General features: G+C 42.0%; 2 protein-coding genes across 11 annotated transcripts in view; one reads left to right on the forward strand and one right to left on the reverse strand.

Annotated features, from left to right (window-relative positions):
- Positions 1 to 14,378, forward strand: part of LOC127052007 (NADH-cytochrome b5 reductase 2) — a 36,884-nt gene extending 22,506 nt beyond the window's left edge. The window contains exon 9 of one of the 2 annotated variants that reach the window (XM_050955155.1): positions 14,295 to 14,378. In XM_050955155.1, coding sequence (XP_050811112.1) covers positions 14,295 to 14,335 — 41 coding nt within the window. In that variant the 3' untranslated portion in view covers positions 14,336 to 14,378. Of the gene's footprint in view, positions 1 to 61; positions 145 to 14,294 lie in introns of those variants that run through there. The other variant, XM_050955158.1, reaches the window with a different exon arrangement.
- PPFIBP2 (PPFIA binding protein 2) overlaps positions 920 to 26,700 on the reverse strand; it is a 204,528-nt gene continuing 178,747 nt past the window's right edge. For 8 of the 9 annotated variants that reach the window (XM_050955046.1, XM_050955045.1, XM_050955041.1 and 5 more), the window contains 13 exons: positions 19,223 to 19,376; positions 17,703 to 17,735; positions 14,394 to 14,532; positions 13,489 to 13,617; positions 12,480 to 12,630; positions 12,139 to 12,250; positions 11,272 to 11,360; positions 9,442 to 9,564; positions 8,108 to 8,233; positions 5,485 to 5,673; positions 4,109 to 4,288; positions 1,780 to 1,845; positions 920 to 1,015 (listed from right to left, as the gene is read on the reverse strand). In XM_050955046.1, coding sequence (XP_050811003.1) covers positions 944 to 1,015; positions 1,780 to 1,845; positions 4,109 to 4,288; positions 5,485 to 5,673; positions 8,108 to 8,233; positions 9,442 to 9,564; positions 11,272 to 11,360; positions 12,139 to 12,250; positions 12,480 to 12,630; positions 13,489 to 13,617; positions 14,394 to 14,532; positions 17,703 to 17,735; positions 19,223 to 19,376 — 1,563 coding nt within the window. In that variant the 3' untranslated portion in view covers positions 920 to 943. The remainder of the gene's footprint in view (positions 1,016 to 1,779; positions 1,846 to 4,108; positions 4,289 to 5,484; positions 5,674 to 8,107; positions 8,234 to 9,441; positions 9,565 to 11,271; positions 11,361 to 12,138; positions 12,251 to 12,479; positions 12,631 to 13,488; positions 13,618 to 14,393; positions 14,533 to 17,702; positions 17,736 to 19,222; positions 19,377 to 26,700) is intronic. The other variant, XM_050955042.1, reaches the window with a different exon arrangement.

A 26,700-nucleotide genomic window follows, 5' to 3' on the forward strand; every position in this document is an offset into this window, starting at 1 on the left:
TCATGTGTTAAGAGTCATTTTCTAAGAAAAGTCAACTTTTGGGTCTCTGTTTCCTTTGCAGTCTCAAACTGAAGATGAGATTGTGGAATTTCCTGCTGTGAGCAAATTTCTCATTGCAGAGAGAGCACAGTAAGGATCAGCATGTTCTCTGCTGGTCTAAGAACACACCCACCTGCTAGGGCTTCAGAAAGGGTGAAAGGTGATCTGTCCTTTCTCTTCATCCCAGTGGTATAATCAGGAGAGAGAAAGCGGAGACAAGGAGAGTTGCAGAGGAAGAAAGAATGAGGGATGAAGTTCCTTCTTCCTCTTTAAGGAGTCTCAAAATCCTAAAGCCAATCCTATCTCTAAATCAGACTGCAGCTTTTTCAGCAATGGTTCAGTGAACAACTGTCTGCACCAGTGTCTGTCAGATCCCAAGATAGCATCTGCTGCACCATGAATCATATAGCATGATAGAAAGTCACTGGAATTGTCAAAGTATCATCCTCGCCACTATCATATAATATGAAGAGGACCCTTATTCTGTGACAGAGGCATATTCTACTTATGTTATTGCTATATTGCAAGTTAATTATAAAAGTACAAAATTATAAAACCGATAATTTAGCAGGTGACAGTGCATAAATCCACTGTATAAAAGTAATCATAAATCTGTAAAGAAATCTTTTATTAGTCTTAATCATTTGCCAATTTTACCCTCTCTGGATGATGAGGAATAATTTTGCATAGCTTTTCTTAATGCCCATGTAAAAATACCTAGCACAGTGGGTTTTTTTTTGTTTTGTTTTTTTTACGTGTGAGGTGTTGCTTCATAAACCTCATATACATTTTACACTTCTCAGTGGCAGAAAAGCCTAAGCCATTTTCTGCATATAGCAGCCAGCTTTCATCAGCCAGTTCTCTGGATACGTGTGAGGTATAACAATGTTCTTGGTCATGTTCATCATCTCCAGTCTTCAAAGGTAGGTGTTAAAAATCTGCTGTCATTCAGCATTTCATCTTGGCTGAGCATATCCTGAAAGTAAACAGTATGAAGACCAATCAATCAGAAGTATGTTCAGTGAGATGTGTATAGAAATGGCAAAGCAATCCAACTGTAATTAGATCTGATTCATGACAGCAGGAACTTACCATCTTGATGTAGTTGATTTGATAATATAAATATTTAAGGAACTACAGGTCACCTGATTATATGTAACAGTGAAATGATAGCATCAATGAGTCTCACAGATGGGTGACATAGTGGATAAAAATACTTTCACATTACATGACCATCCATTTTGCTTTCCACTGAACGAGTTTATCTACTTAAATCAGCTGCACCAATGCAGCCGTGAATTGTACACATTATGTGATTCTATGTATTAGATACAGAATCAAATCCATACTGCTTCAGTAAAGTGAACTCTGTCTAAGGGAGATGGGACAGCAATTGCTTGCAAAATGCTGGAGTTACTGATTTTCAATTTTTCAATGGGTTTTTATCAGATATAGACACTTATCTACTGTGGGCAAAAGTCACTGTTTTCAGAGGCTGAGCAGAATCAGTGGAGACTACGCACTAAAGTTCAACTTAGGCCATACACTATGACTAGAGGTCTGACAACTTATTTCAAAATAAAGATTTTTGAAGTATGGAAATATAAGTAGGCTGTAAATAAGGGGTCTATAACAAGAACACTGGAACACTTACTCTAGGGGACTGCTGGTCCTTTAACTTTCACTGCATTCTAGCAGGATAAGTTTGTGACTTTACAGCAAGTATAAATTGGTACATACCGTGAGGTTGCTTATGCCTTGAGAGAGCACCCCTATTTGCATTACTGTTCCTTCTGAATGTTCCATCTGTAAAATCAGTCAGTAAACTAGATCAAATCAGACAGCAACTACAGTTTTAGCCAGAGCATGCATGTATGTAGAGCATGCATCGTTTGGAGGTGATTCTGTCTTGAGGAAAAACGAAATCTCAACGTAATGAATTACTACCCTTGGCAATGTGTTAACAATTTGTTCTCAAAGTTATATGGAAATAAATATACATATTGTACATAACACCTCACAAAACAAAAGGAAAAATACTCCTATGCCAGCATAATGCAGTGAAAATGCAGTTATGATAGGAAGATCAATTTCTGATGAGAAAAGTCATTCTTTAATCCCTTAGTACAAATGTTACACACACTAGCAAATTTAAGAATTTCAGTTTTCTCTCATGAATTTTAGTGCTGTGTGTTACAGAAGTCAAAAGCATTCAAGCATTCAGTAATGCATGTGATGCATTTCAACTAGACAGGCAATTACAAGTACTCTTCATACTCTCTTACTGATTTTAAAAAGGGATATAAATTGTTTGAGCACATCAGGTGGCCTAAAATGTAAAGAGGGTTCAGTAGTAGTTCATTAAAAGTATTAATATTTCACTGTGTACAAAGGTGTGAATGTATTATGTTCACTTCCAGGTCATTTTTTCAGCTGGAAGATGGACTGTCACCAATTTTTTTTAATATTCAAAATATTTTGTAACATTTGTATTTAGTAATTTAAAATGGGGTCAGGAATGGTGGAATGTTAAAGTTAAATCAAATCCATGCTCCTTCAGTAAAGTGAACCAGGGGCAGTAGTTGCTTACAAAATATTGGAATTTACTTCAGTTTTTCAATTGTTTTTTATCAGATATAAACACTAATTTACTGTGGGCGAAAGTCACCCTTGTTCAGAGCAGAATCAGTGGAGACTACGCACTACTTAGATGCTGCTTTTACCTTGTAACTGGACATTTCCTGTCAGTAAACATGTCAAAGCGTCAAAATACAGTACATTCACTACAGATACCGACTGCGTTCAACTCTGTTGGGATTTGGTTCTCTCTTATTTCCTTAACATAAATAAGATTAACAATACTATTTTACTTTGTAAACACTAACACAGGAGCCACTAGATATGAAACATTTCACCTTTTTATCGTTAAAACATGCTAAAACATTTTTGTTAATGGGGTCCTCTAAATAACACAGTGCAAACTTGCACAAGAAAAGACAGTGGTTAGGTAATGAGTTGCTTTACAGATGAGCACAAATGATGCGTTAGGTGCAGTAAACCATGCAAATGAAAAATGAATTGTCAGTTTATCAATGTTGTGATCATTCTCTTATCTGGTTTCTCACTTAGGAGAATTATTTAATCTAGCTTCTCTCTGGAACAGTCTGAGCTAGTGTAAATTGTCATAGCTCTATGGAATTCACTGGAGCTATGATAATTTATACCAGCAGATCTGCCCACATCTGGCTCTTGTGCACTACAGAATCTCACACAAGCTCCAACAGCTCCCTTTTTCAGGGTTTGCAGTACTTTACACAGACTTTGGCAGGAAGGAGGCTGGATAACGTTTTTAGGGAAGTGTGTGTGTGTGTGTGTGTGTGTGTGTGTGTGTGTGTGTGTGTGTGTGTGTGTGTGTGTGTGTGTGTGTGTGTGTGTGTGTGTGTGTGTGTGTAAACTAAATTCCATTACAGAGAGAAAGTGATCAGTACATATGTAAAAACAATGGAATTATTCAAAGTATTCTTTTATTGTCTAATTGATAATGTTCATGAGTGTTTATATGCTTAAGCATAATTATTTCATAGAGTAATACATTTACATGGTGCAAATGATGCACTCTTCAGTTAGTCTTAAAATATACAATCCAGTTGTACTTCTCTGAGAATAAAATATAAATTGATATCTCTGTACAAATTGTTCTGAATAAAATTTTATTACATTACAAACCACTTATAAAGATAAAATTTATCTGTGCAGTACTCATGGATTATGTAATTAAAAGTACAAAAAATATTTGGTGTTTCTACTATAATCCCAAATTTAACAGTCCAATACGTTAACTTTCATAGTGTAAAGTTTTGATGTACCTGAAAAAGGGCTTGAAGATAAAAATATAATTCATCTGATATTCTCAGTATAAAACTCTTCAAAAGTGTCCACAGCCCATACGTACATTCTCAACGAGTTCATGCGGATGTAGCAGAGATTTTATTATATGGTAACAAAAGGTTATTGGCAAGCTTTGGAATGCATGTAGAGGATGAGAATGACATCAATCTATTTGTCCCACCTGATCCAGTTTGTCCAATTCCCTATCAGTGAGTTGATTAAGTCCTTTGTATCCACCGTAGCTCTTCTGAGTACCATTAGTTGCACCTGGACTTGTGTCCATAGGACAAATGTAATCTGTAGATTCATCAAATTTCTTTTTTCGTAAGTTTCCAAAATGTGAAAATCCAAGTTTCTTTGGCTAAAATAATGAAATATAAAGTTTTACGCAAGAGAAACAATTTGTCTAACATGTAAAATCTAGTTTGAAGTTACAATTTTGTACATGCCAACAATGCACAAATCTTGACTGAAGTCTACAAACTAGAAAAATACCGCTATAATCATCCCTTGTATATTTTTTACTAAAGGATATAATAGCAGAACACTGTGCTGAGATTAACAACATTTGATTCTTTGCTAGCTAAACTACAGTACATTTACTAGGATAATGATGAATTCTCACAGTTAAACTTGTCAAAATAAATCAAGTGTGTTGTTTTTTTTTTAATCATGGCTGTCTGTATATTTGCTAATTCACAAAAGGTCTCCCCCATCATTGGTATGATTTAGTAGGGTTTGACCATAGCTCAGATTAACATATATTTTCATTTGGCACCTGTGTGACCAGTGAAGTCAGTTGTGCTAGTTGTGTAACTTTAAGCAATAGTTCAACTATTTCAATTGGACAATTCATGTGTCTAAAGTTGTCCAGGTGCTTAAGTACTTTGCTGAGTCAAGGCCACAGCTATGGGCTTCAGTACTCAGAACAAGGATGGTCTTAAGCTCTTTCTTAAACTGGGGTCATAAGCAGCAAGCATAGCACTTACCTGCCTAAGAGAGACCCCACTGAAATCAATAGACTGTTTACAAAAATGAAGTCACTTGTGCATAGGTATCTGCAAGATCAGGTCTACAAACAGCCTCGCTCTATTTTTGGCTACAGTAAGAGCTGATATATATGTTCTACAAATCGTAACATGGTATTAGGCCATTGGGAAAAGCGCAGATTTAACAGATACCATTTGTATACTTGGCATCAAATATACTGTAGGAGCTCAAAAGAAGAGGATTTTTAATTTTCAATGCTATTCAATTCGGAATAATTTTTATGAAACTAGGTTAAATCTTTGTTAAAACTGGGAACAGTTAATGATAAAAATGAACAATATTTTGTTTTGGATTGCGTTTCCTTTGAATAAAAAGGTTATAATATTGCATGTTTATTTCTTTAGTAAATTATGATGAATTTGTGCTAAATCACTGTGTATTAAGAATAACTAAAATGTAACCTTAGCGGGAACTGGCCTCCCCTACTTCCCAGAGTTGGCCCCTGAGTCTGTAGGAAAAGCAAACTGAACTACACTGAGAGATCCTAGAATTCACACAGTGGCATACCCGAACTTTAGCAGTGGTAGTCAGAGGTGTGTAAGCTGTAGATTCCATTATTTCTCTTTTTTCTTGTTGTGCTTCTGGCCCAATTAACACGTTAAAGTTACTGGTCAGGTGGCGTCTCAGGAGGGTCTTTTGAGGTGGAATGTTAAGCAGCATTGCCAGTGTGTCACCATTAAAGCGAGGTTCAAGAATCTATTAAGAACAACACAATTATGCTTTATGTAGACAAACCTCTACAACATACATATATAAAAACATAATTTTAAAAAGTAGTCATCCTATAATGCTGCTTAAAATGATCTGTATGTTCTTAGTGTCTATGACAGAAACGTAATTACTATCAGACAAATAAATAAAAGCCTCACTCATTCTCGAGTAACTATTGTAAGTGACAGGAGTCACCTGAAAAAACTTTCCAAATGCCTTTAACTAAACAACATTAAGTCAGTATTTGCACTGTTCCTTAGCTATTCTCTCTATTAACATATAGAGAAGTTAGGAAGTACTTGTGGTAATTTTATGTTGCCAATAAAGCAAAACAAAGAAACAAAAGCCCTAAAACATTTGTAAAGGTAACCCACTGCACTCAAAGTGCCCTTAGTGTAGATGTACCCTTAAGTAAAATGTGTTTTAAAACCCACAGCCATGGTGTGGACATTCAGGATCAGGCTGGGCTAGGTTTACGAGCCTGAGGTACGCTACTGGTTCTAACACCGCAGCATGAGCCCAAGGCTGGAGACTCGCTGCTGTGGGTTTTGAAACAGTGTACCCTAGCTGCTTGTCATCTTAACTCCCGAGTCTAAACAATTCCTGATTATTGGCAAAGGTGCCACAGCTCAGCAACCCAGGGCAATTCCTTTTCTGTGACCAGCCTCTGTCTCAAGTTCATTTTATTTCTTTGAACAGCTCTGGTGATGTTTTATCAATAAGTTATTAAAGTAATTTCCACTATAATTTCTTTTCTGTAGCCAGCACCTCCCACAGTTCTGGACATCTGGGCTGCTCCCCCCTCTGCAGCTCAGAGATGTATAAAAGTCTTGGCACTACCCGTTCTGGGTACACCCCCTCTGTGGCAGCATGTGAATGGTGGTTCTGTTGCTGCCACCTATTTTCTTCTTTTCAGGATTTTTGGGGGGCAATGGTGAGCAGTGTTTTCCCTCCCTAGCCTCTCTCATCCCTGGCTGATTTACAGTCAGGTGATGTAACTCACCCCGAGCTCCGCTACCATCTCTCTATGCTGGCTCCTCTGCACTGCTCAGATGTGCCAGAGCAGCCCAAAAAGCATAGGGCAAAATCCAACAGGTGCCCCATCTGTGAGACGGCCTTCCTGGGCTTGGAAGACAGTGAACTGTACCCAGCCTTCCGCCCTGAACTCTGTTAGGTCCTGGGGCCATGAGTCGAAGAGGGATGTGTGGGTGACTTCAACATGGAAGAAACAGACCAGGAGTCTCTGAACAGAGCAGGGAGAGGTTCTAAAGATGAGGACAATGCTAGTTAATCCCTCCCTCCCCCAAGTCTTAGTGGGTCCTGAGTGCCCTGGGAAAAGAAGTCAGACTCAAACTATACCCTCCTTCCCAATTTGACAAGGAGGCCTCTAGTGTTATATCCCCAATCCCTGGAGGAATGGACTCAGCCAGGGAGGGCTCTGGAGGTACATCTATACAGTGAAACTGCCCTCACAGCAGGTCCTGCTGCTGGTGCTCAGCTCCTTAAAATGCCCAGGGCAATATCTGCAATGCTATTCCCATGCGTTTGCCAGATCCTCTGGTCTCATAACTGAGGAGCACACTTGGGAGTCCCAAACCACTTAAAGCAGCTGGAGCCCAGAGGGAACGGCTTCCTCCCCCCGCATACCTTCTTTCTGACCTTTTCTATAATCCTCCCTATAATCACTGCTCACTACTTTCCAAATGTCCAAAACTGTGGGAGATGCTGGGCTGCAGAATGGGAAAACATTTCTTATTGGTGATTTCCTTTTTGCTAGCAGCATCTCCCATAATTCTACCCACCTTAAATGGCTTATGAGCCAAAAGGTCAGATGTTGAGTGGAACCTTTACCATGTGACTGTTTTTTGGTCCACTGTACATAGCTGGTCTGTTTACTCTGGAGTTACTCATATTGCTATACAAGTTTTTCCAGTGTTGGAATAACTCCTTTGGTGGCAAGCAGCAGCAGAGGGGGGCATGGCCAGAGCATGCTGCACCAAGACATTAATTCACCTGTGAGAGCTGCAGAGAGGAGGGAAGCAGCCCAGACATTCAGAATTGTGGGAGATGCTGTTAGTAGAAAGGAAATATTTGTTCAGAAATTTTCTTTCATGCACTCCCTGTTAGTCCAGAAGACAATGCAACATCATTTTGGTTTTTAGATTTCTAATATTTCTTTTTTCTTTACATTTCCTATGTTGTAAAAATTAATTTATATAAAACAAACAGACTCAATAGCTTTTAAGAAAGTTGATCCGTGAGCATACAACAACAGATTACTAAAATTAAGGTATATCCTCTTTCTGTTTCATACTTGGAAATTAAACAGAAAATGCATTTCCAAATTACCTTACCAAAACTACTGTAGCTAAGTTAATATTATATATATAAAGGAATAAAACTATGAACCAGTTCTCACAATGAGGCCACCATGAACTCCACTTCCTCGAAGGTTTGGTGCATATTCTGCCAGATCTACTGATCTGAGCCATTCCATCACTCTATGATTGGACCACTGCACTACTTCAGAAGGTGAAATATTATTCTGTAAAAGTAACCACAAAAAGACAATATAGTACTCTTCTTTACACAGATAATTTTAGTTTATATACATACATGCAGACACAATTCAGATAAGAAAATACAGTTCAATACATGAAAAAGGCTGAACCTCAGCTAATGAGTTTACCTTTCATGCCTCCCTAGTTATCAGTTACTATTAAGTCATTTCTCCTGGCTAACAATTAGTATTTCCGAAATTCTGAGGTAACCTGTTTTGCTCTGAGCATCTTAAGCAGCTCTCAGAAGACTTGGAGAATCCAGACCAGCTCGTGAAATGGAAAGTACATTCTATTACAGATGGAACCCTAAGAACTACAGCTTCATATAAAAGATAATATGCAGAGAATATTTATGCTGCAAAAAATATTGAAATTATTATTAGAAAGGTTTCCATCACTATATTATCTAGGTACTTAATACATAGACTAAGATAAGAACTGATGCTTGCTGGAGAAAGGCTAAATTAGTTTATGTGCTGTTGGGAGTACTGCTTGAGAAATTAGTAGAGTTGAGTAAATAATAAAAAAAATTCCAGTGACTTCACTCAAACGTTATTAAATTCTTACATAGTTGTGGAATGATTTGCCAAACTTTGCAGAGTGGGAGAACAATGGAAAAAAAGTGGTTGAATAATTAAAAATAAATGCAAGATTCACTGAATAATTTATTCAACCAGCTCTGGCACTTACAGATGGTATATACCTATTGCCATCGTACCCCATCTCACTGACAGTGCAGAACTGGTCCCAATGTGTGACAAAACAATGGAACTTCCACCTTGCCCCATGGGAAACTGTTCTACGGACAGTGTTGAGAGATCTCACAGTTCAGAACTTTTTCTGGATAGTTAGTCAAAATTCTCTCTTTCTCAATACATCCCATTTCATTCAGTTACACCACCTGTGCCAACCTACTTAATGCCACCTGGCTCCCTTCCACATGGGAACACAGAGGGGAACCTACTTCCTTGGGTTTGGGCTGGTGACATGGAAGAGGATAAGCAGTAACTTATACTATTTTCTTCCTCTGGGATGTGGAACTTCCCTGAGGAGACTCCAGAGGCAGCTCCTGGCTGCAGTGGCAGGTATATTGTACAGTTAATTTTCTTTCATGTTCACCTTTGACTAGTGTGGGATAAACAAGCAGTGGCTCAGTGACACTAGACTCATGACACACAAATTTCTTCTTTACCTCATCAACTGGCCTCCTACGTAGACAATGAGGGTTGAACTGGTTGACATGGAGCACGTGAATGGCACATTTAATACTGAGATGATGCAGCTGGCTGGTGACTTTCAGAAAGAGAAGGTCATTCTGAAAGAGAAAAAGCCTGGGTAAAAGTGGCATAGAATACCACAGCACAATGAGTTGTCGCCCCCACCCCGGACAATAAATGCTGTCCATTTGTATGTATCAAAGAAATTCAGGTTAGATTAATGGTATGCATTCCTATTAGAAAAACAGTTGAATCTTAATAAAACTAATGTAGACATCTAGAAGACTATTGGTCTATTATGTAGAAACATGAGATGGAGTGTTTCTCAGTTGAGTAAAACCATGTCCATACTGGGGTCATACTTGCTATAGCCACATTTAAATAAAGTGGTTGGTATCAGGGTTCTAGAATTGTCTCCTTGACCAGTATGGACAGACATTTTCTTCTGAGAACAGTTGCTAACCAAAGTTACATTATGGACTAATACCCAGTTGAACTATACAATCGTTTTATAGCAGTTACAAGACAAAAAGAAAAATCTTTATTCACACTAGACAGGGAAGTGATGCTAGAGCCTTACCATCAATTTAAACATAGCAATAGCTTGTATGGTTCTGATACCAATTTGGTTAAGGCTTTACAACGAACTGGGTTCACTGCTGGTCTCCACTTGTTAAATATCAGTTACCCTATGAACAGGCTAAATATCCTGAGCTGCACACGCTGTAGGTCATTATACTCTTAAACATATTGTGTGGATATGGTATTGGTAGTCAGATGTCTTGCAGTAACCAGCTATAGTTGAATCTCCTGTATGCTATTCCTAAGGCAGATATAGTGACTACTGGTTTATCTTTGGGTGGCTCTCCCTCTATTGTTCATTAGATAAGGTGATCCCCCATCCCACCAATTTTTGCCTTGTATAGATCCTTTAGAGTCTTTTGAATGTGAGCAAAGTCTCAAGACTTAAGGGAATATTGCTGAAAAGTTACCAGTAAAATAGTAGCTAATTCCCCTTCTTTCCAGAATACAGTAGACTCTGCTTATTAGCAGCCCCTGGGTTGACAGCAAAAAGTTGCTATTATGTGGCAGTTGCTAATAAGTGGAAGGCAGGTTTATCAGGCAGCAGCTAGGGAGGAAAGCACTGGGCAGGCCTTCCCTATCTGAAACCCTGCAAACATGCCAGCAGGGAGGGAAGCTGCAGCCCAGATGCAGGGCCCACAGAGCTACTCGGTACCTCTCCCTGCACTCTCCTGGAGTCAAGGTTCAGCTTCCTTCCCTGCACACAGTCCCCTGGCAAGGTGCAGCCCGGAGAATGCAGGGAGAGGTATTGTGCAGCTCCAACATCTGGGCTGCAACCCTGCTTCCTGCTACTGCTCTGCCTACAGCCCCCGCTCCCAGCCCACAGCCCCTTGCTTCCTGTGTGGGCCCTGTCCACAGGAACGTTTGCTGGGCTGCAGCCCCAGAAGGAAGTATTGAGATGTGCTAAGCATAGCCGCAGGCAGATTTGCGAGGCTGCAACCAGAGAAGATATATCCCAGCACTTTCTTCTGCCGTTGCAGACCTGTGTGCAGGCGACTATTTTCATCCAAAAAAAGTTGCTAATGAACATGCTGTTGCTAATATCTGAATCCCATTATCACTGTTGTTAATGGGATGGGACTGGTTCCTGGCAATATATTGCCATTAACCAGAAGTTGCTAATATCAGGATTGCTTTTAAGCAGAATCTGCTGTATTTGCAAGATGGAGGGTTCAGAGTCAGTCTGAATGGAGGGAAAGTGGTTTTATGGTAAGCCATCTTACCACAGTTAAGTACTGCAACATTCTCCCATCAACTCTGGATTCATGAAACTGATCTTTGTACTGAGGTAAGCCAATATCATCAAGCCATCCTGAAAATATAAAAATAGTGGAGAAAACAAATCCAGATTTAGGAAGTCTTTTCAGATCAAGAAACAATCCATGAAGATGAAATTACACGCCCTCTGCACCTTCACTAATACTCAGGGTCCTCTGACCCTCTTCAGAAACTCATGTGTCATCTATTCTCTTTTGCACTGCCCTTTCAAGGCCTTCTACCCAAAATGGCCCTCCCTTTGTCTGAGAATGGCAGACAACTCTCACCAAAACCCACAAATGACATTCCTGAAATGCTTCAGAGGACAGAATATATGAATGAGCATGTGACTTCTACAGGACCTTTTAGCGCCTCTCATGCTAGGAATAAAAAAATCTAGTTCCTTGCACTCAGTCCCCCTCAAGGCGGTTACATTGGAGGGGCTGCTTGATTCCTGGCCTGAGATATTTTAAGCTGAATTCCAGTTGCCTTTTTCTGAGTCCTAAATTCAGTTATGATTTCCACAGAAATCAAAAAGCAAGCAAGCTTTTAAAAAATAAGGCATATTCATTATAACTGGCATTCAAGAAAGGCAAAATTTTAAAATATAAATCTCTAAAATATTCTTCCAATGAAATCTTCCAACTGCCACTATGGTATAGTACATTTAGACAATCAATCAATCAATCCTATAATCAGCTGGCTTTAACATACATTTCTATGAGAAACTCTCATTCACTGTATACAAGAAATACTTGAAACATTTTCATTACTTCCCAGTTGAGGTTAAAAAAACCCCCAACCTCTAGTCCCACAGTTCAACAAGCACTTACGTGTCACCCAGATATGATCTAGTTGTGCAGACTTATCATCCTGTTTTGTATTTATTGATTTAACGGCCAAGACTAATTTCTTCCTGTGCAGAGGATGTTTTATTCCTAGTTCCTGTAATAAAAAAAAATAACTATAATAAATAACTTGTCCTTATGTGGTGCCTTTTACCTCAGAACTCATCCCTGTGAGAGAGACTGATTTTAGTTTTTGCTACATGCACCTTTTTGAATTAGCTGCTATTTTTTGATTCTTGGATCTAAAGGTGGCCAATGGACTGATACAATAAAGGACCAGCCATTTACACCTGCCTAATAGACAGCAATAATTCCAGATTTCTTACCTTTTCCATGTCCTGAGGTGTTGCTGTTAATAACGTGTGGCCAGAAGTCACCCACTGACGTGCAAAAATGACATACTGACCAAGACCGAAGTCCTCAAGCCAGTTACAAACTCTTTCAGTGCTCCACTGAGCAAAGGGGGCATTGTAGTCACTGAAAAGCACAAGTGCTGTATGAGGATCACACTAAAGAGAATTAACTGACACTTTAGAAAAGCCTACTAATCTGGCATGGGGAGGTTAGTGATGCTTTAACAATAGTTTTACTTTAACTACAGTCACTTTTAAATATATTTTTCCAACTTCTGTTAAAACAAAACAACCCATACCAGGTAGTAAGTTAGGGCCTGATCCTTCAAGGTTCATTAACTTCAGCTGACAACACTGAGAAATGTTTAAAAGATTATAAGCAAATTAACTCAATTCATGCACCAATTGCTTATACATGGTTTTAATCTTGTTTCAAGAACAGGCAAAAAGTGCATTTCTACCAGAGTCTCTGCCATGTGGGTAATTACTAATACCTCTGTTCTCTGGATCGCAGTAAAAAGAATCTAGTCTTGCAGAACATGATATGGTAAATAGACACTGCAATATAGAGTATGTTAATTTGAACGTTCAGACATAGTTTCAGCTCAACCTACACTTCAAAAACTCAGAGGAGAGCGGAGAAAGGAGAGACGTTTCCATCGTTCATGTGGACAGAGTTAAGGTGAAATCCTTGACTCTCAGTCATCCTGCAGCTATTCCCAAAGCACGGAATGAAGAGGAGGACATCATGCTACACATGCTCTTTGTTACAAGAGCAATTATGGCTTCTCAGACTTTCCAACCAGCAGCTGCCATTGCCGTCTGCAATCGCAACAGTGCAGATAGGGTTTTTCCGGCTGAGGCTTTCTAGTTACAGTGAGATTCATTTGTAATGAAATATGCTGGGCAACACTTCACCAAAGGAGATACGCTCTGTTCACAATACTCCTTTCATGCACTGAGAGTAAGAGAGAATGATTACCTCTTCTGCCCCTTTGTTTCCTTTGATCTAGATAATCGAGGTCCAGCTGTTGCACGGAGACCACCTCTTCGAAATTCAGCTAAACCTAGATCGTCTGCATGGAAGTTACCTGACTGAGTTCTTCTTATTCTTTACAGAGAGCAGAACACCAAGTATTAGAGCATGACACACCATTTCCATTTCAGTCATAAAATGTAAATACACTAGAAAGGTACATTAGCCCTCTGGTAATCCCAAGACATTTGTATTAAAGCTAGAGAGAAGACATGGAACTCACTGATAATTTCAGCTTTTTGTAAGTTCCAAGGAAACTTTAAGATCTGGCTATTACGTTTTTTTTTCTGGGACCATTTAATAATCTTTTCTTGAGCAAACTATGAAAGTTACATAGATGGTTAGATAAGGCAGCTAAACCAAATCTTGTGAAAAGCAATGTGCTCTTCAAGTAACACTGCACCCCAGTCTAAACGCTGGGACTCAGACTGTCAAATGACTGGTGACCTGAAATAGGCAAGTGTCTAACGGGACAGGGTAAGACTAAACCTGTATGTGCAACTTATGCCTTCAGAAATGGAAGGGTAGTGAAAAAAATGGTAATTACAGTTATTGGTTTCCAACTAATGTATTACATTAAGAAATCAGAGGACTTCTCCTTTGTATTCGATTTCTTCCTATAGCATGTCTGCTCCTTTATTAGTACTGGAATCCATTTTGTCTCAATCTGATGTGTACACATATACCTGCCCATGTGGACACTGCAGAGTTGCTGGTTTTGCTTATTGCATTTGACGTTTTGTTTTTTACAGGTACAGATCCTCTAGGTCTTCTAGAACGTGCCGTAAACTGAAAATGTTCTCATCTGAAACATTTTGACAGGACATGGATAAAGAATGAGAAGGTCTTACTTTCCCCAGATTTTCCTGATGCCTTTTGGGCTCTTTTTATTTTCTGGAGACAATGGAGACTGTGGACCCGATTCTGTTCCAGAAGAAAGGGGTGAAAGTTCACCTGAAGTTATTGTACCATCCATATTTTCTGTCTCTCCTGAGATTAAACATAGTAGACAGGTTATTTTTAAGCTTCTTGTCCACAATGTACAAGATATTAATTCAGAAACTATCTGAAAGGCAATGCTTCACAGAAATTAAGCCATAACAGCTTTAAAAATGAATTCATTCACAAAGAAATTCCACTATGCAGAAATTCAGCATACACATCAGTCAGACAATTTAGACTAAGTGTGAAGTCTGTGAATCACTGAGCAAAAACTTGTACCCCCACTCAGCTTCGTCGCTGAAAATCATTTGGATTGATACCATTTATTACAACTCTTTCAAGGAATCCTATTTTGAAAAAGGTCAGATTCTGCTCTCAAGTACACCAGTGCATTCCCATTAACTTCAGTGGAGCAGAATTTAGCCCTTGTCTGTGGGAAGAACTGAACTTGTGTCACAGTGGTACCACTGATTTAGAAAGTTCCTTAAATAGTAATGACATCAGTCATACAGTAAATAGCATTTAGAATAATCCATGGCTGCCGCCATGTGGAGGGATGGCTGGGTCAGCTGTTTAGAGACTTAGGGAAGGGAGTGAGGGGCCCAACAGACCTGTCACAGTGGCTCTGTGTTGCTTTAGCACAGTCAGTCTCATTAATAAACAGCAGCAGCTGGTCTGGTCAATGCCCTTTATATCCTGTGAGTAGCTAACAAAATACTTCGTCTGCATTGATAGCACTGCCCTCTGGTGGATGGATTATCAGAGCTGGCCAAGTGTGTGTTATAAGAACTTCTTATTCCCTCTTCTTACAATCATGAAGTCTGAGGTGATCCCAGTTTATGGATACAGGGCCAAATAATGGAGTTATGCTAGCCAAAAATTTGGGCCAGTATGACAACTGTGAAATCCTGATTGGTCAAGAAGTGCCATAAGAAACTAAAGAAAAGTACTATGCAGCTTTTCTCTAGTGGGGTAGAATCCTCACAAATTTGTGAAATCATGAGGAACAGTATTGTACGGAAACTCACCTTCTAGTACACTTGTCTAATTCTAGAGTTATTTTAATTTTCTTGGCCCTCCATCTTAGAAATGCCATATGAAAGAAACGGAAACAGGACTAAGGTTTGTTACAATTGTTCCTTTTATTCTTCCCTACATCCTTTCTAGATATCGGGGTGACTGAGCAACTTGGTTAAATATTGGTTCCAATCCCTACTGAAGGGGGTGCTTCCATGCAAAAAGGTTCCATATAGACCCAGGGATGTCTCAAATCACTTGGGTAAGACATTCAACTTGCACTACACAGTCTTTCTGAACTAAGGTCACAATTCTCTCAGATTTACACAGTAGATCTTGAGTACTGGATTCCAATCTCCCTATAGTATGCAAGGAGTTTCAGCACAGGAACTGTAAGTTCCTTGGAGCCAGGACTGTCCTTTTTTACTGTGTTTACTGTGTGCACCTAGCACAGTGGGGTCCTGCTCAAAGAGTAGTTATCAGTGGTTTGCTGTCAAATGGGAGACTGTATCTAGTGTTGTCTTGCAGAGGTCAGTCCTGGATCCTGTACTATTCAATATTTTCATTAATTACTATAATGGATAATAGTGCGTATGCTTATCGAATTTACCGATGACACCACATTGGGAGGGGTTACAAACACTTGGAAAGACATGATCAGAATTCAAAACAACATTTACAAATTGGACAATTAGTCTGAATTCAATAAGATGGAATTCAATAAAGACAAGTGCAAAGTATTTCACTTAAGAAGGAAAAATCAAACACACAACTACAAAGGGAATAATTAAGTTGGTGATAATTTATAGTTGATCACAAATTGAATATGAGCCAACAATGTGATGAAGCTGCAGAAAAATGATAATATTCTGGGATATAGTAACAGGAGTATCATATGTAAGACATGGAAGGCAATTGTCCCACTCTACTTGGTACTGATAAGGCATTAACTGGAATACTGTGTCCAATTCTGGGCATCACACTTTAAGAAAGATGTGGACAAATTGGAGAGAGTCCAGAAGAAACAACAAATATGATAAAAGGTTTAGAAAACTTAGGGAAAGGTTAAAAACTGGGCATATTTAGTCTTGAGAAAAGAGGACCTAGAAGGGACCTGATAGCAGTCTTCAAATATGTTAAAGGCTGTTACAAAAAGGATGGTGATCAATTGTCCTCCATGTCCACTGAAGATAGGACAAGAAATAAAGGCTTAATCTGCAGCAAGGGAAGTTTAAATGAGATATTAGGAAAAACTTTCTGATTATAAGGGTAGCTAAGCTCTGGAATAGGCTTCCAAGAGAGATTGTGGAATCCTCATCACTGGAGGTTTTTAAAAACAGGTCAGAGAAACACTTATCACAGATGGTTTAGGGATACTTGGTCCTGCCACAGCACAGGGGGCTCAACTTGATGACCTCTCAAGGGCCCTTCCAGTCCTACATTTCTATGATTCTATAAGATTGGGGCTTGTAGGCACTGTCTCAACACAAATAATAAATAATAATAAAAGTTGATTAAGTTTTTTGCATAAAGGGCAAGTTTACATAAAAGCAATTGTATTGGTGATGTTTATCAGTTTATAATTAATACTTAATATCTTAACACTAATTTCTTAAGAGACTTTGATTTAATAAGAACAGGATTTTTCTAAAGCTCTTATCATTGGCCTCTCTCCTCCCCTTCAAGTTAATGGGAGTTTTACCAGATTTCAGTGGAAGCAGAGTAAGTCCATTGTTGAGTGCTTCTGAAAATCCCACACTAAGGGTATGTCTATACTTAAAATGCTACAGGGCACAGCTGCAGCACTATAACACATCGTTGCTAATGCCGCCTACATCGATGGGAGGGGTACTCCTGTCGCTGTAGTTAATCCACCTCCCCAAGACACAGTCAATGGAAGAATTCTGCCAATGACCTACTGCTGTCTATACCGGGGATTAGGTTGGCATAGCTACGTCTCAGGAGTGAATGTGTCACACTCCTGAGTGACGATGCTCTGCTGAAATAAGTTCCCAGTGCAGACCAGACCTAATACTTTTAAAAGAAAAGCAGTTCTTTTGTTTCAGGATTATACTCGCCTAATTTAATTAGGATTCCCAACATGCACCTGCAAGTAGCATTTTTAAGTGAGAAAAACAGAAAAGAAAGCAAGTAGGAAAATTCACAGTAGGTTACAATTGCATCTTGATTGGATACAGTACCTAATATTGGTGCACTAATACTCCTGATGCGATCTTCAGTCATTCCAAGAAGCAGAAAGCCAGATGAAGAAGCAAAGATGATGGAAAATCCAGCAAAATGAAGTTACAGAAAGCAAAGAAATAAATAACCAAGCATTAAAGGCAGGGGGAAAAAATGACAGAAAGCGAAGTTACACTGTAAATGAAGGTGGATTTGCAATGGCATGTATGGAACTTTAAAAGTTTTGCACAAATTGTCAGTTAAAACAGATGGAGATGACTTTTTCGTTTATTACTAATAATGCTTTTTTTTTAACCTCTTTCCAGTCAACTGTAATGTGCTGCAAACCTACTGTACAGCTCAAAAATAATAAAAAAGAAAAATCTCAAAAGGACCATTCCCCAAAGCTACATGGAATTCATTAGAAATGGGGAAACTGAGTTCAGTGGGAAGAGAGGGGTACTCAGCACGTTTGATAATCAGACTCCGTAATTAGGACCTGTTCTAGTAAAGCATTTAAGTATGTACGTAGCTTAAGCACATGCTTAAAGTGATTTGATGGAATGAAGTCTTAGTAGCTTAAATGTGGATTTAACAGTGAGGTTTTCATAGGCAAAAAGGGCATTTAGGCACCTAGCCCCCTTAGAAAATCCAATGGTATATATGTTTAATAAACAAAATACATGCTTAAGACAGGGAGCCGTTTGAAGAGAAGCTAAACGTCTTCCTCCAAGTTCTACATCTGATGGGTCTCTTCTCCCTCTACTAAATGCACCTTTTTCTCATTAGTGCCAATGAGTTATATACAACATATGCTGATTACAAAATAGACCACCAGGACTTTCTCCTGAAGCAAGTGTTTACATTCATGCTAGACAGACTGTAAATAAAGAATAAAATACAGATTTTTTATTTATTTATTTTTTTTTACATCAGATGGCAAATATCTTGGGGTGAAGTCATTTGTTAAAATAACTTTCTTAACCAACTGCTTTATAACTTGTCTTTATCTTGGCCTGGCTAGATGTTTTGTTTAGCAAAAGAGGTGAGAGAGCTCTGGAGTTCCCAGGAAGGTTTTGCACTGAACAATGATCACTTATTATTCATAGAGTTACGTGTGCGAGGGGCTTGATTAAAGTCCTGATTTTAAACAGCAGAGGTTTGCTATCTACTATAATACCCCCCGCCCCCCAATTTCTGGCCTTTTTCATTGCTTAACAAAATATTTTAGCTAACATCCAAGAAGCACGTGACATGTGATGCTAGCATAGTTTATCATTCAACGTTAACAGAAATCAGTACACTGATCTTAGAGACATCCTTTACTTTGCAATCTGGCAAGTTAATGCATCATTTTGATTTTAAGTACCCTCTTAAAAAGGAACAGAAATTTCTTTCCTGAATCCTCTGAATGAAACAGCCCACTATTCTAGCTTAAAGGATTATAAAACATTTGCTTTCTCAGCTGGATCGTACAAAGGAATTTGTTTATATAAATACACAATTATTCAAACACTTGCAGGGAAGTAGGAATACATACTCAGGCTCAATACACTGTTGTCCTCATTGTCATTCATTCCAAATACATTTAGGGAAGTGGGAGTATCGTATGTTCCATGATCTCCGTTGTGTGTGGGTCGAAGAAGCTTCCCTGGCAAGGTCTGATATTTGTTACTCTTCACATATGGTTTATTCTGTATTTTTTTTTAAAAAATACAAATTATTTGTATAATATTTGTAAAAAAGGCACTATATTCATTCAAGGGACAGGCAAAGTTATGTGGAGGTCGCAAATATTTTTTAAAACCATGGTTTTCTCCTATGGGTGATTTAATTTAAAAACAACAAACAACAACAACAACAACAACATGTTTTTCTAGCTAAAGGGAAGTTTATGATTTTTTATAAAGGATATAACACCCTCCTCCCACCCTCCAAAGCTATGGTAACACAGTGGGTATCTATCTACTGTGTTGAAGTGTAAAGTATTGTTAAATACATTGTATTTATTCTGTCATTAGAATTTCTTTCTTTGCCTTTCTTTTCCTCCTTTCCCATTCCACAGTTTCACTGCATACTCTCTGGTCCATATTTCACCTTGTTTTTCCAGCGTTATTTCCCCTCTCTTCTTCTCTATACGCTCCCTCCCACCTACATAGTTACTCCCACACAGAGCTGCACCTTAGTAAAATATGAATGCAGAAGCATTTGAGTTTCAGTCAAACTTAGGTCAAATGTAATCACCCATGTCTAGTAGCAAGGTATAAATATAGATGCAAAACAAAGAGAATATTAAATAGAAGACACATTTTTATGAACACCAAAGTTAGGCTAAAAAAATTTGCTAAATAACTATATATAGTTAAAATAATTTTCATATATACTTTGCACTAATTTTCTTTTTAAAATTACTAATAGTTTTAACATAACTTTTAGAGGGAAAAGCATGGATTAAACTTATATTTTAGAGTCATTCTATTTAGAGTGGTTACATGAACTCTGCTAACTATTCTATATAGTTTTTGCCTGTCTCATACTACAGCAGGTCCCAGCCTACACTCACAGCCAGCCACAGTCCTTAGCACTGTACATAATGTCATTGAAGGCAATGGTACTATTAATCTTGGTAGGGCCTATGCCTGGTAGTAAGTGTTCACATCACGAAGCCCTCAAAACATCAACATTCAATATACACCTCTACCTTGACATAACGCTGTCCTCGGGAGCCAAAAAAAATCTTACTGTGTTATAAGTGAAACCACGTTATATCGAACTTGCTTTGATCCACCGGAGTGCTCAGCCCCGCCCTTTTAGAGCACTGCTTTACCGAGTTATATCCGAATTCGTGTTAGATCGGGTCACGTTACATCAGGGTAGAGGTGTATTGTACTGAAAGTGAGCGGTACAAAGCAACCATTCACTTTTCTGTTGTATAGGCTAAGCTAAGTATAGGAAAACACTGAATTTTGTTACAGTAAACCTTGGTAAGGTCACCTGCTCTGGTGGGCCAAGTTCTCTAAATAGGCATGGTGGATGCATTAAAAAAACTGCATATATGCCTGCAAAAACCTGTATTTGTGCATACAAATCTCATTGTTAAGAGTCTAGTGAGACTATTTTTAAGCTGAAGTGTGGGTTTCACACGTGTGCTTGCTGTTCCCAGCTTTGAAAAGTTGTCCAGTAAAAGCATGATTTCTCAGCAGAATATTGGTATCACTATTTGTTCTGGGTTTCTTCCGAATGAAAGGATGAGAGGCCACCACTTAGGACTTGGTGCACATTCCAGAAGTGGGAGAAATTTAGAAATACCAAGTCCTCACTGGAGAACTGCTGAGCACCCTTTGACTTTTACGGAAGACAGTGGCAGCTTTGGGTGTTCTTTGGATCAAGGTCTTATTGCTAAATGTTTATTTTGGCATTATCTGAGAGTACATGAAAGGAAAGGAATGCATGAGGATAAAGAATGCAAAACATATTTAGCCCACAGAAATACATCATGTAACCTCATGTACTAGCCCTACCTTTACTACGCATGCTGCAGGAGAAATATAATAGAAACCATGGCTACTAAAATATACATGGGAAATGTACAAATGTACCCCAAGAGTAATGTGTAATTTACTTTACACAGCTATTATATTTCATATGTAATAATTTTATGTAACTTTGTACGTCAGTATTAGTTCTTCAAGTGCTTGCTCATATCCATTCCAGTTAGGTGTGTGCACGCTGCGTGCACGTTTGTTGGAAGATTTTTACCCTAGCAACACTTGGTGGGTTGGCTGGGCGCCTCCTGGAGAGGCGCCGCCATGGCGCCGGATATATACCCCTGCCGACCCAACCGCTCCTCAGTTCCTTCTTACCGCCCATGTCGGTCGTTGGAACAGTGGAGTGCGGTTTCACTGACCTCCACCTCCCTAGCTACTCGTAGTTCTCTAGTTATTTTGTTGTGTATATAGTTCAAAGTTATATAGTTATAGTTAATTTTTATTGTTCATAGTTAGTGTATAGTTAAGAGGGGTTTGGGGATTAGCCCCTTCCCTGCACCCGGTGCCGGGGCCCATGCCCGGTTCACTGGGTTTCAAACTGTACTCGGCCTGTCATAAGCTAATGCCGACAGGAGATCCACACGACTTCTGCCTTAAGTGCCTTGGGGAATCTCACCTGAGAGATAAGTGTCACATTTGCAAGGCTTTTAAGCTGAGAACAAAAAAGGAGCCGGACTTTCGGCTAAAGCAGCTCCTTATGGAGGCGGCTCTTACTCCTCCGCCTTCGGCACCAAGCGCTGGTCAATCAGTGGGCAGAAGCACCTCCTCGGCACCAGACTGCGCCGGTACTGCCAAGGCCTCTCAGCACCGGCCGTTGCCGGCACTGAAGTCGACTTGGCACCACTCCCTCTCCCCGAGGTTGAGAAAGCCTAAGACTCCTGCTGCTTCCGTGCCACCTGCACTGCAGCCAGAGAGCTGGTCTAAGTCGGATCGCCCGGCACCGACACCTGCTGCGGCACTGACGATGTTGGCACTGTCGAGTCCGGTGCCTGACAGCTCCTCAGCATGTGTCGTGGTTGAGCTTACTGTTCCCTCCACGCCGGAGACATTCTCAACGGCGAGGGATCTGATTGCCATGACAGAGTCGATGCTGCCTCAACCCCCGGCACTGCCAGTGCGGGTAATACAGTCTATCGGCAAGCCTGCCTTGCTAAGACCATCCTCTCTTGGCACAGCAGAGCGGCACCGTTCACGATCCCGCAGATGATCCAGGTCCCGTCGGTTCTCCCGCTCCTGACGCTGCTCGCAGTCCCAGTACCGTTCTCTTCCTCGGTACCGGTCGCACTTGCGGTTCCGGTCGGTATCCCGTTCGCTGGCCCGATACTCTCTGCACCGTTCCAGCTCCCGGCACCGCTCCAGGCACCGTGACTCCCGTAGCCGCTCCCGACGTCGAGCCTCGAGATCTTGATCAACCTCCCGGCACTGCTCTGGTCGCAGGTCCCCATATCATTCCCGCTACCAATACGCCTCCCGGTACCGGTCCCCGGTGCCAAGTAGGGCAAGGTCCGCTAGAGACAGAGACTCTTCCCAGGGCTTTTCAGCACCTCCATGGCCATCCAGACATGCATCAGTGTCATCCCACGCGGACAGCTCTTATGCTCAGGACTGTGATTCTGATGTGCCCACCAGAGTCTTCCAAGAGACCCAGGCCCAGGACCAAGGACCCCATCAGTGGTCTTTCTGGACACCTTGGGCGTACCACCAGGCCCAGGGTGTACCAGTAGTTCCGTCCCGCTCTGTCTCATCAAAGCACTGAGTGCCAGAGGCGACGGTTAGCCTTCCCCCTCCGACTGCTGCGGAGGAAACCCCAGTTCACCCACCGGACTCCCAGGTTCCTCTAGAGCAGGAGATCGTCCAAGAACAACAGGCCACCCAGGACCCGCTCGTCGCCGGCATCTCCTCTTCCTCTTCTCCAGATGAGGCGGTGGCAGGAACATCCTCCTCCAATTGACCTGAGAGTCCATCAGGACCTCCTAAGGAGGGTAGCACTCAATGTGAACCTCCAGGTGGAGGAGGTCCCGGAGGTAGAGGACCCAGTAGTGAACATTCTATCGGCGGATGCCCCCACTAGAGTGGCCCTACTGCTTATTCGGACCATCCAGGCCAATGCCAATACTATATGGCAGTCCTCAGCCTCTATCCCTCCTGTGGCCAGAGGAGTCGAGCGTAAATATATGGTGCCCTCTAAAGGGTATGAGTATTTGTATGTCCATCCTCCTCCCTGCTCACTAGTTGTCCAGTCCATTAATGAGAGGGAATGGCATGGCCAGCAGGCGCCAGCCCCGAAATCAAAGGAGGCTAGGCGAATGGACCTACTCGGCCGCAAGGTGTACTCGGCAGGGGCCCTACAGTCCGGGTGGCAAATCAGCAAGATTTGCTTAGCCGCTATAATTATAACACCTGGGTGGCGGTGGGTAAGTTTACGGAGCTTCTCCTTCAAGACTCCCGCCAAGAGTTCGCTGCCCTCTTGGAGGAAGGGAAAAAGGTGGCCAGAACTTCCCTCCAGGCGTTGTTGGATGCAGCGGTCTCAGCAGCCAGGACTCTGGCCTCGGTTTTGCCATGAGGCGCATCTCATGGCTTCAGGTTTCAAACCTCCCACCGGAGCTGCAGTATACCATTCAGGACTTACCATTTGATGGTAAAGGCCTCTTCTCGGAAAAGACTGACCCCAGGCTGCAAAGCCTGAAGGACAACAGAGTCATAATGCGCTCTCTCGGCATGCATACGCCGGTGACCCAACGCAGGCCTTTCCATCCCCAGCCTCACTGCCAATACTCTGTGCCTAGACAAAGACAGGACTTTGGCAGGCGGCGCGATCGAGGTGGTTGCAGACGACCATCAGGACCCCAAGGGGGCCAAGATCAAGGTCCCTCAAAACCACTACCAGGACCAAACACGAACTTTTGAAGGTGCGCCCGAGGGCAGAGTACCAGTTACAGGCCAGGATCCCTCTCCTCCCTTCTCCAACCGTCTCTCCTACTTCCTCCCGGCATGGTCCCAGTTAACTTCAGATTGCTGGGTCCTACGCACGGTGGAGTATGGGTACCACCTCCAATTTATTTCAACCCCGTCCTCCCACTCTCCAACCCTGTCCCTCTTCAGGGACCCCTCTCACGAGCAATTCCTCTTACAAGAGGTGCAGACGCTCCTCGTCATAGGAGCCATAGAGGAGGTACCGATGGATGAAAGGGGCAAGGGGTTTTACTCCTGTTATTTCCTAATCTCCAAGTCGAAGGGAGGTCTCAGACCTATCCTAGACCTGCGAGGACTCAACCAGTTTATGATAAAGTTGAAGTTCTGCATGATATCCCTGGGGACCATTATCCCGTCCTTGGATCCTGGAGACTGGTATGCTGCCCTCGATATGAAGGAGGCGTACTTTCACATCACCATCTTTCCTCCGCACAGGAGATACCTCCGCTTTGTAGCCAACCATCAGCACAGTTTACAGTCCTGCCGTTTGGCCTTTCTACAGCCCCAAGGGTATTTACAAAGTGTATGGCCGTAGTCGCCGCCTACCTCCGCTGACGTCGGATACACGTTTTTCCGTATCTGGACGATTGGCTCATCCGAGGGGCCTCTGAGACACAAATCACTCAGCACGTGGGCATCGTCAAGGACCTATTCACACGTCTAGACCTGATGATCAATATAGAAAAATCCACTCTGGCTCCCACGCAGAGGTTAGACTTCATAGGAGCTATCCTGGACTCCAATCTAGCCAGAGCCTGCTTACCACAGCCGCGGTTTCAGGCGATGGCAACAATCATCCGAGGTCTACAGAATTTCCCGACGACCTCGGGTTGCACTTGTCTCGGTCTCCTGGGTCACATGGCTGCCTGCACGTTTGTAACCAATTAAGCCAGGTTCCGCCTCCATCCTCTCCAAATTTGGCTCAACTCGGTATACCGCCCGGGCAGGGACCCGATAGACATGATAGTCGCCATTCCCTTGAGCACCCTAGGCTCCCTAGAATGGTGGCTATCTCCCTCTCTGGTGTGTGCAGGGATGCCGTTCCATCCGCTCCATCCCTCAATGTTCCTGACGACGGATGCATCATCTCTCGGCTGGGGTGCTCACCTTCATACTCAAGGCCTTTGGTCTTCTCAGGAGCTGGCATTACACATAAATATCCGAGAACTGAGAGCAGTCCGCCTGGGGTGCCAGGCGTTCCAGCAACAGTTGCGAGGCCGTTGTGTCTCAGTGTTTACAAACAATACAACGGCCATGTACTACATAAACAAACAGGGAGGGACATGGTCCTCCCCCCTTTGTCAGGAGGCCATCCAACTCTGGGACTTTCGCATAGCCCATTCGATAGATCTGGTAGCGTCCTTTCTCCCAGGTGTTCGGAACACCTTGGTGGATCGACTCAGCAGGTCTTTTCTGTCTCACGAGTGGTCGATCCACCCGGACATTATGCATTCTGTTTTCCGGAAGTGGGGATTTCCCCACATAGACCTGTTCACTTCCCGCGAGAACAGGAAATGCCAGATGTTCTGCTCCTTCCAAGGTCTCTCCCCGGGATTGATCTCGGACGCTTTCCTGATGCCATGGAAGAGCCAGCTCCTTTATGCCTTCCCACCGTTCCCGCTGAAACTCTGCAGGGACAGAGCGCGCATCATCATGATCGCTCCAGCGTGGCCCAGGCAGCACTGGTACACCACATTGCTCAACCTCTTGATAGCCAACCCAATTACCCTGCCACTCCACCCAGACCTCATAACTCAGGACCATGGCAGGCTTCGCCACCCGGACCTGCAGGCTCCTCACCTCACGGCGTGGCTGCTGTGTGGCTAAAACAGTCAGAGTTACATTGCTCTGAATCAGTACGACAAGTTCTCCTGGGTAGCAGGAAGCCTTCCACCCGGTCAACATACCTGGCCGAGTGGAAGAGTTTCTCCTGCTGGTGCGAAACGCTTAATCTTACTCCCACTGAGGTCTCGATCCCCTCTATTTTAGACTACCTCTGGTCTCTCAAACAGCAGGGCCTAGCAGTATCATCACTGAGGGTACATTTGGCAGCCATCTCTACCTTCCACCCAGGCTAAAGTGGTCGTTCCGTGTTCTCACACTCTATGGTTTTGAGGTTCCTCAAGGGCTTGGAGCACTTATACCCCCAAATACGCCACCCAGCCCCGACCTGGGACCTCACCCTGGTTTTAACCAGACTTATGTCTCCCCCATTCGAGCCATTAGCAACCTGCTTGCTGCTATACCTGTCTTGGAAGAAAGCTTTCCTCGTAGCCATTACATCCGCCAGACAAGTCTCCGAGCTTAGGGCTCTTATGGTGGATCCGCCGTACACTGTGTTCCACAAAGACAAGGTGCAGTTGCGACCACACCCGGCTTTCCTCCCTAAGGTGGTTTCGGCCTTTCACTTTAACCAGGACATCTTTCTCCCGGTCTTCTTCCTGAAGCCACACTCAACGCGACGGGAGCAACAACTGCACTCCCTGGACGTCCGTAG

Source organism: Gopherus flavomarginatus, chromosome 5 (assembly GCF_025201925.1).
Source record: "Gopherus flavomarginatus isolate rGopFla2 chromosome 5, rGopFla2.mat.asm, whole genome shotgun sequence".
Lineage (NCBI taxonomy): Eukaryota > Metazoa > Chordata > Testudines > Testudinidae > Gopherus > Gopherus flavomarginatus.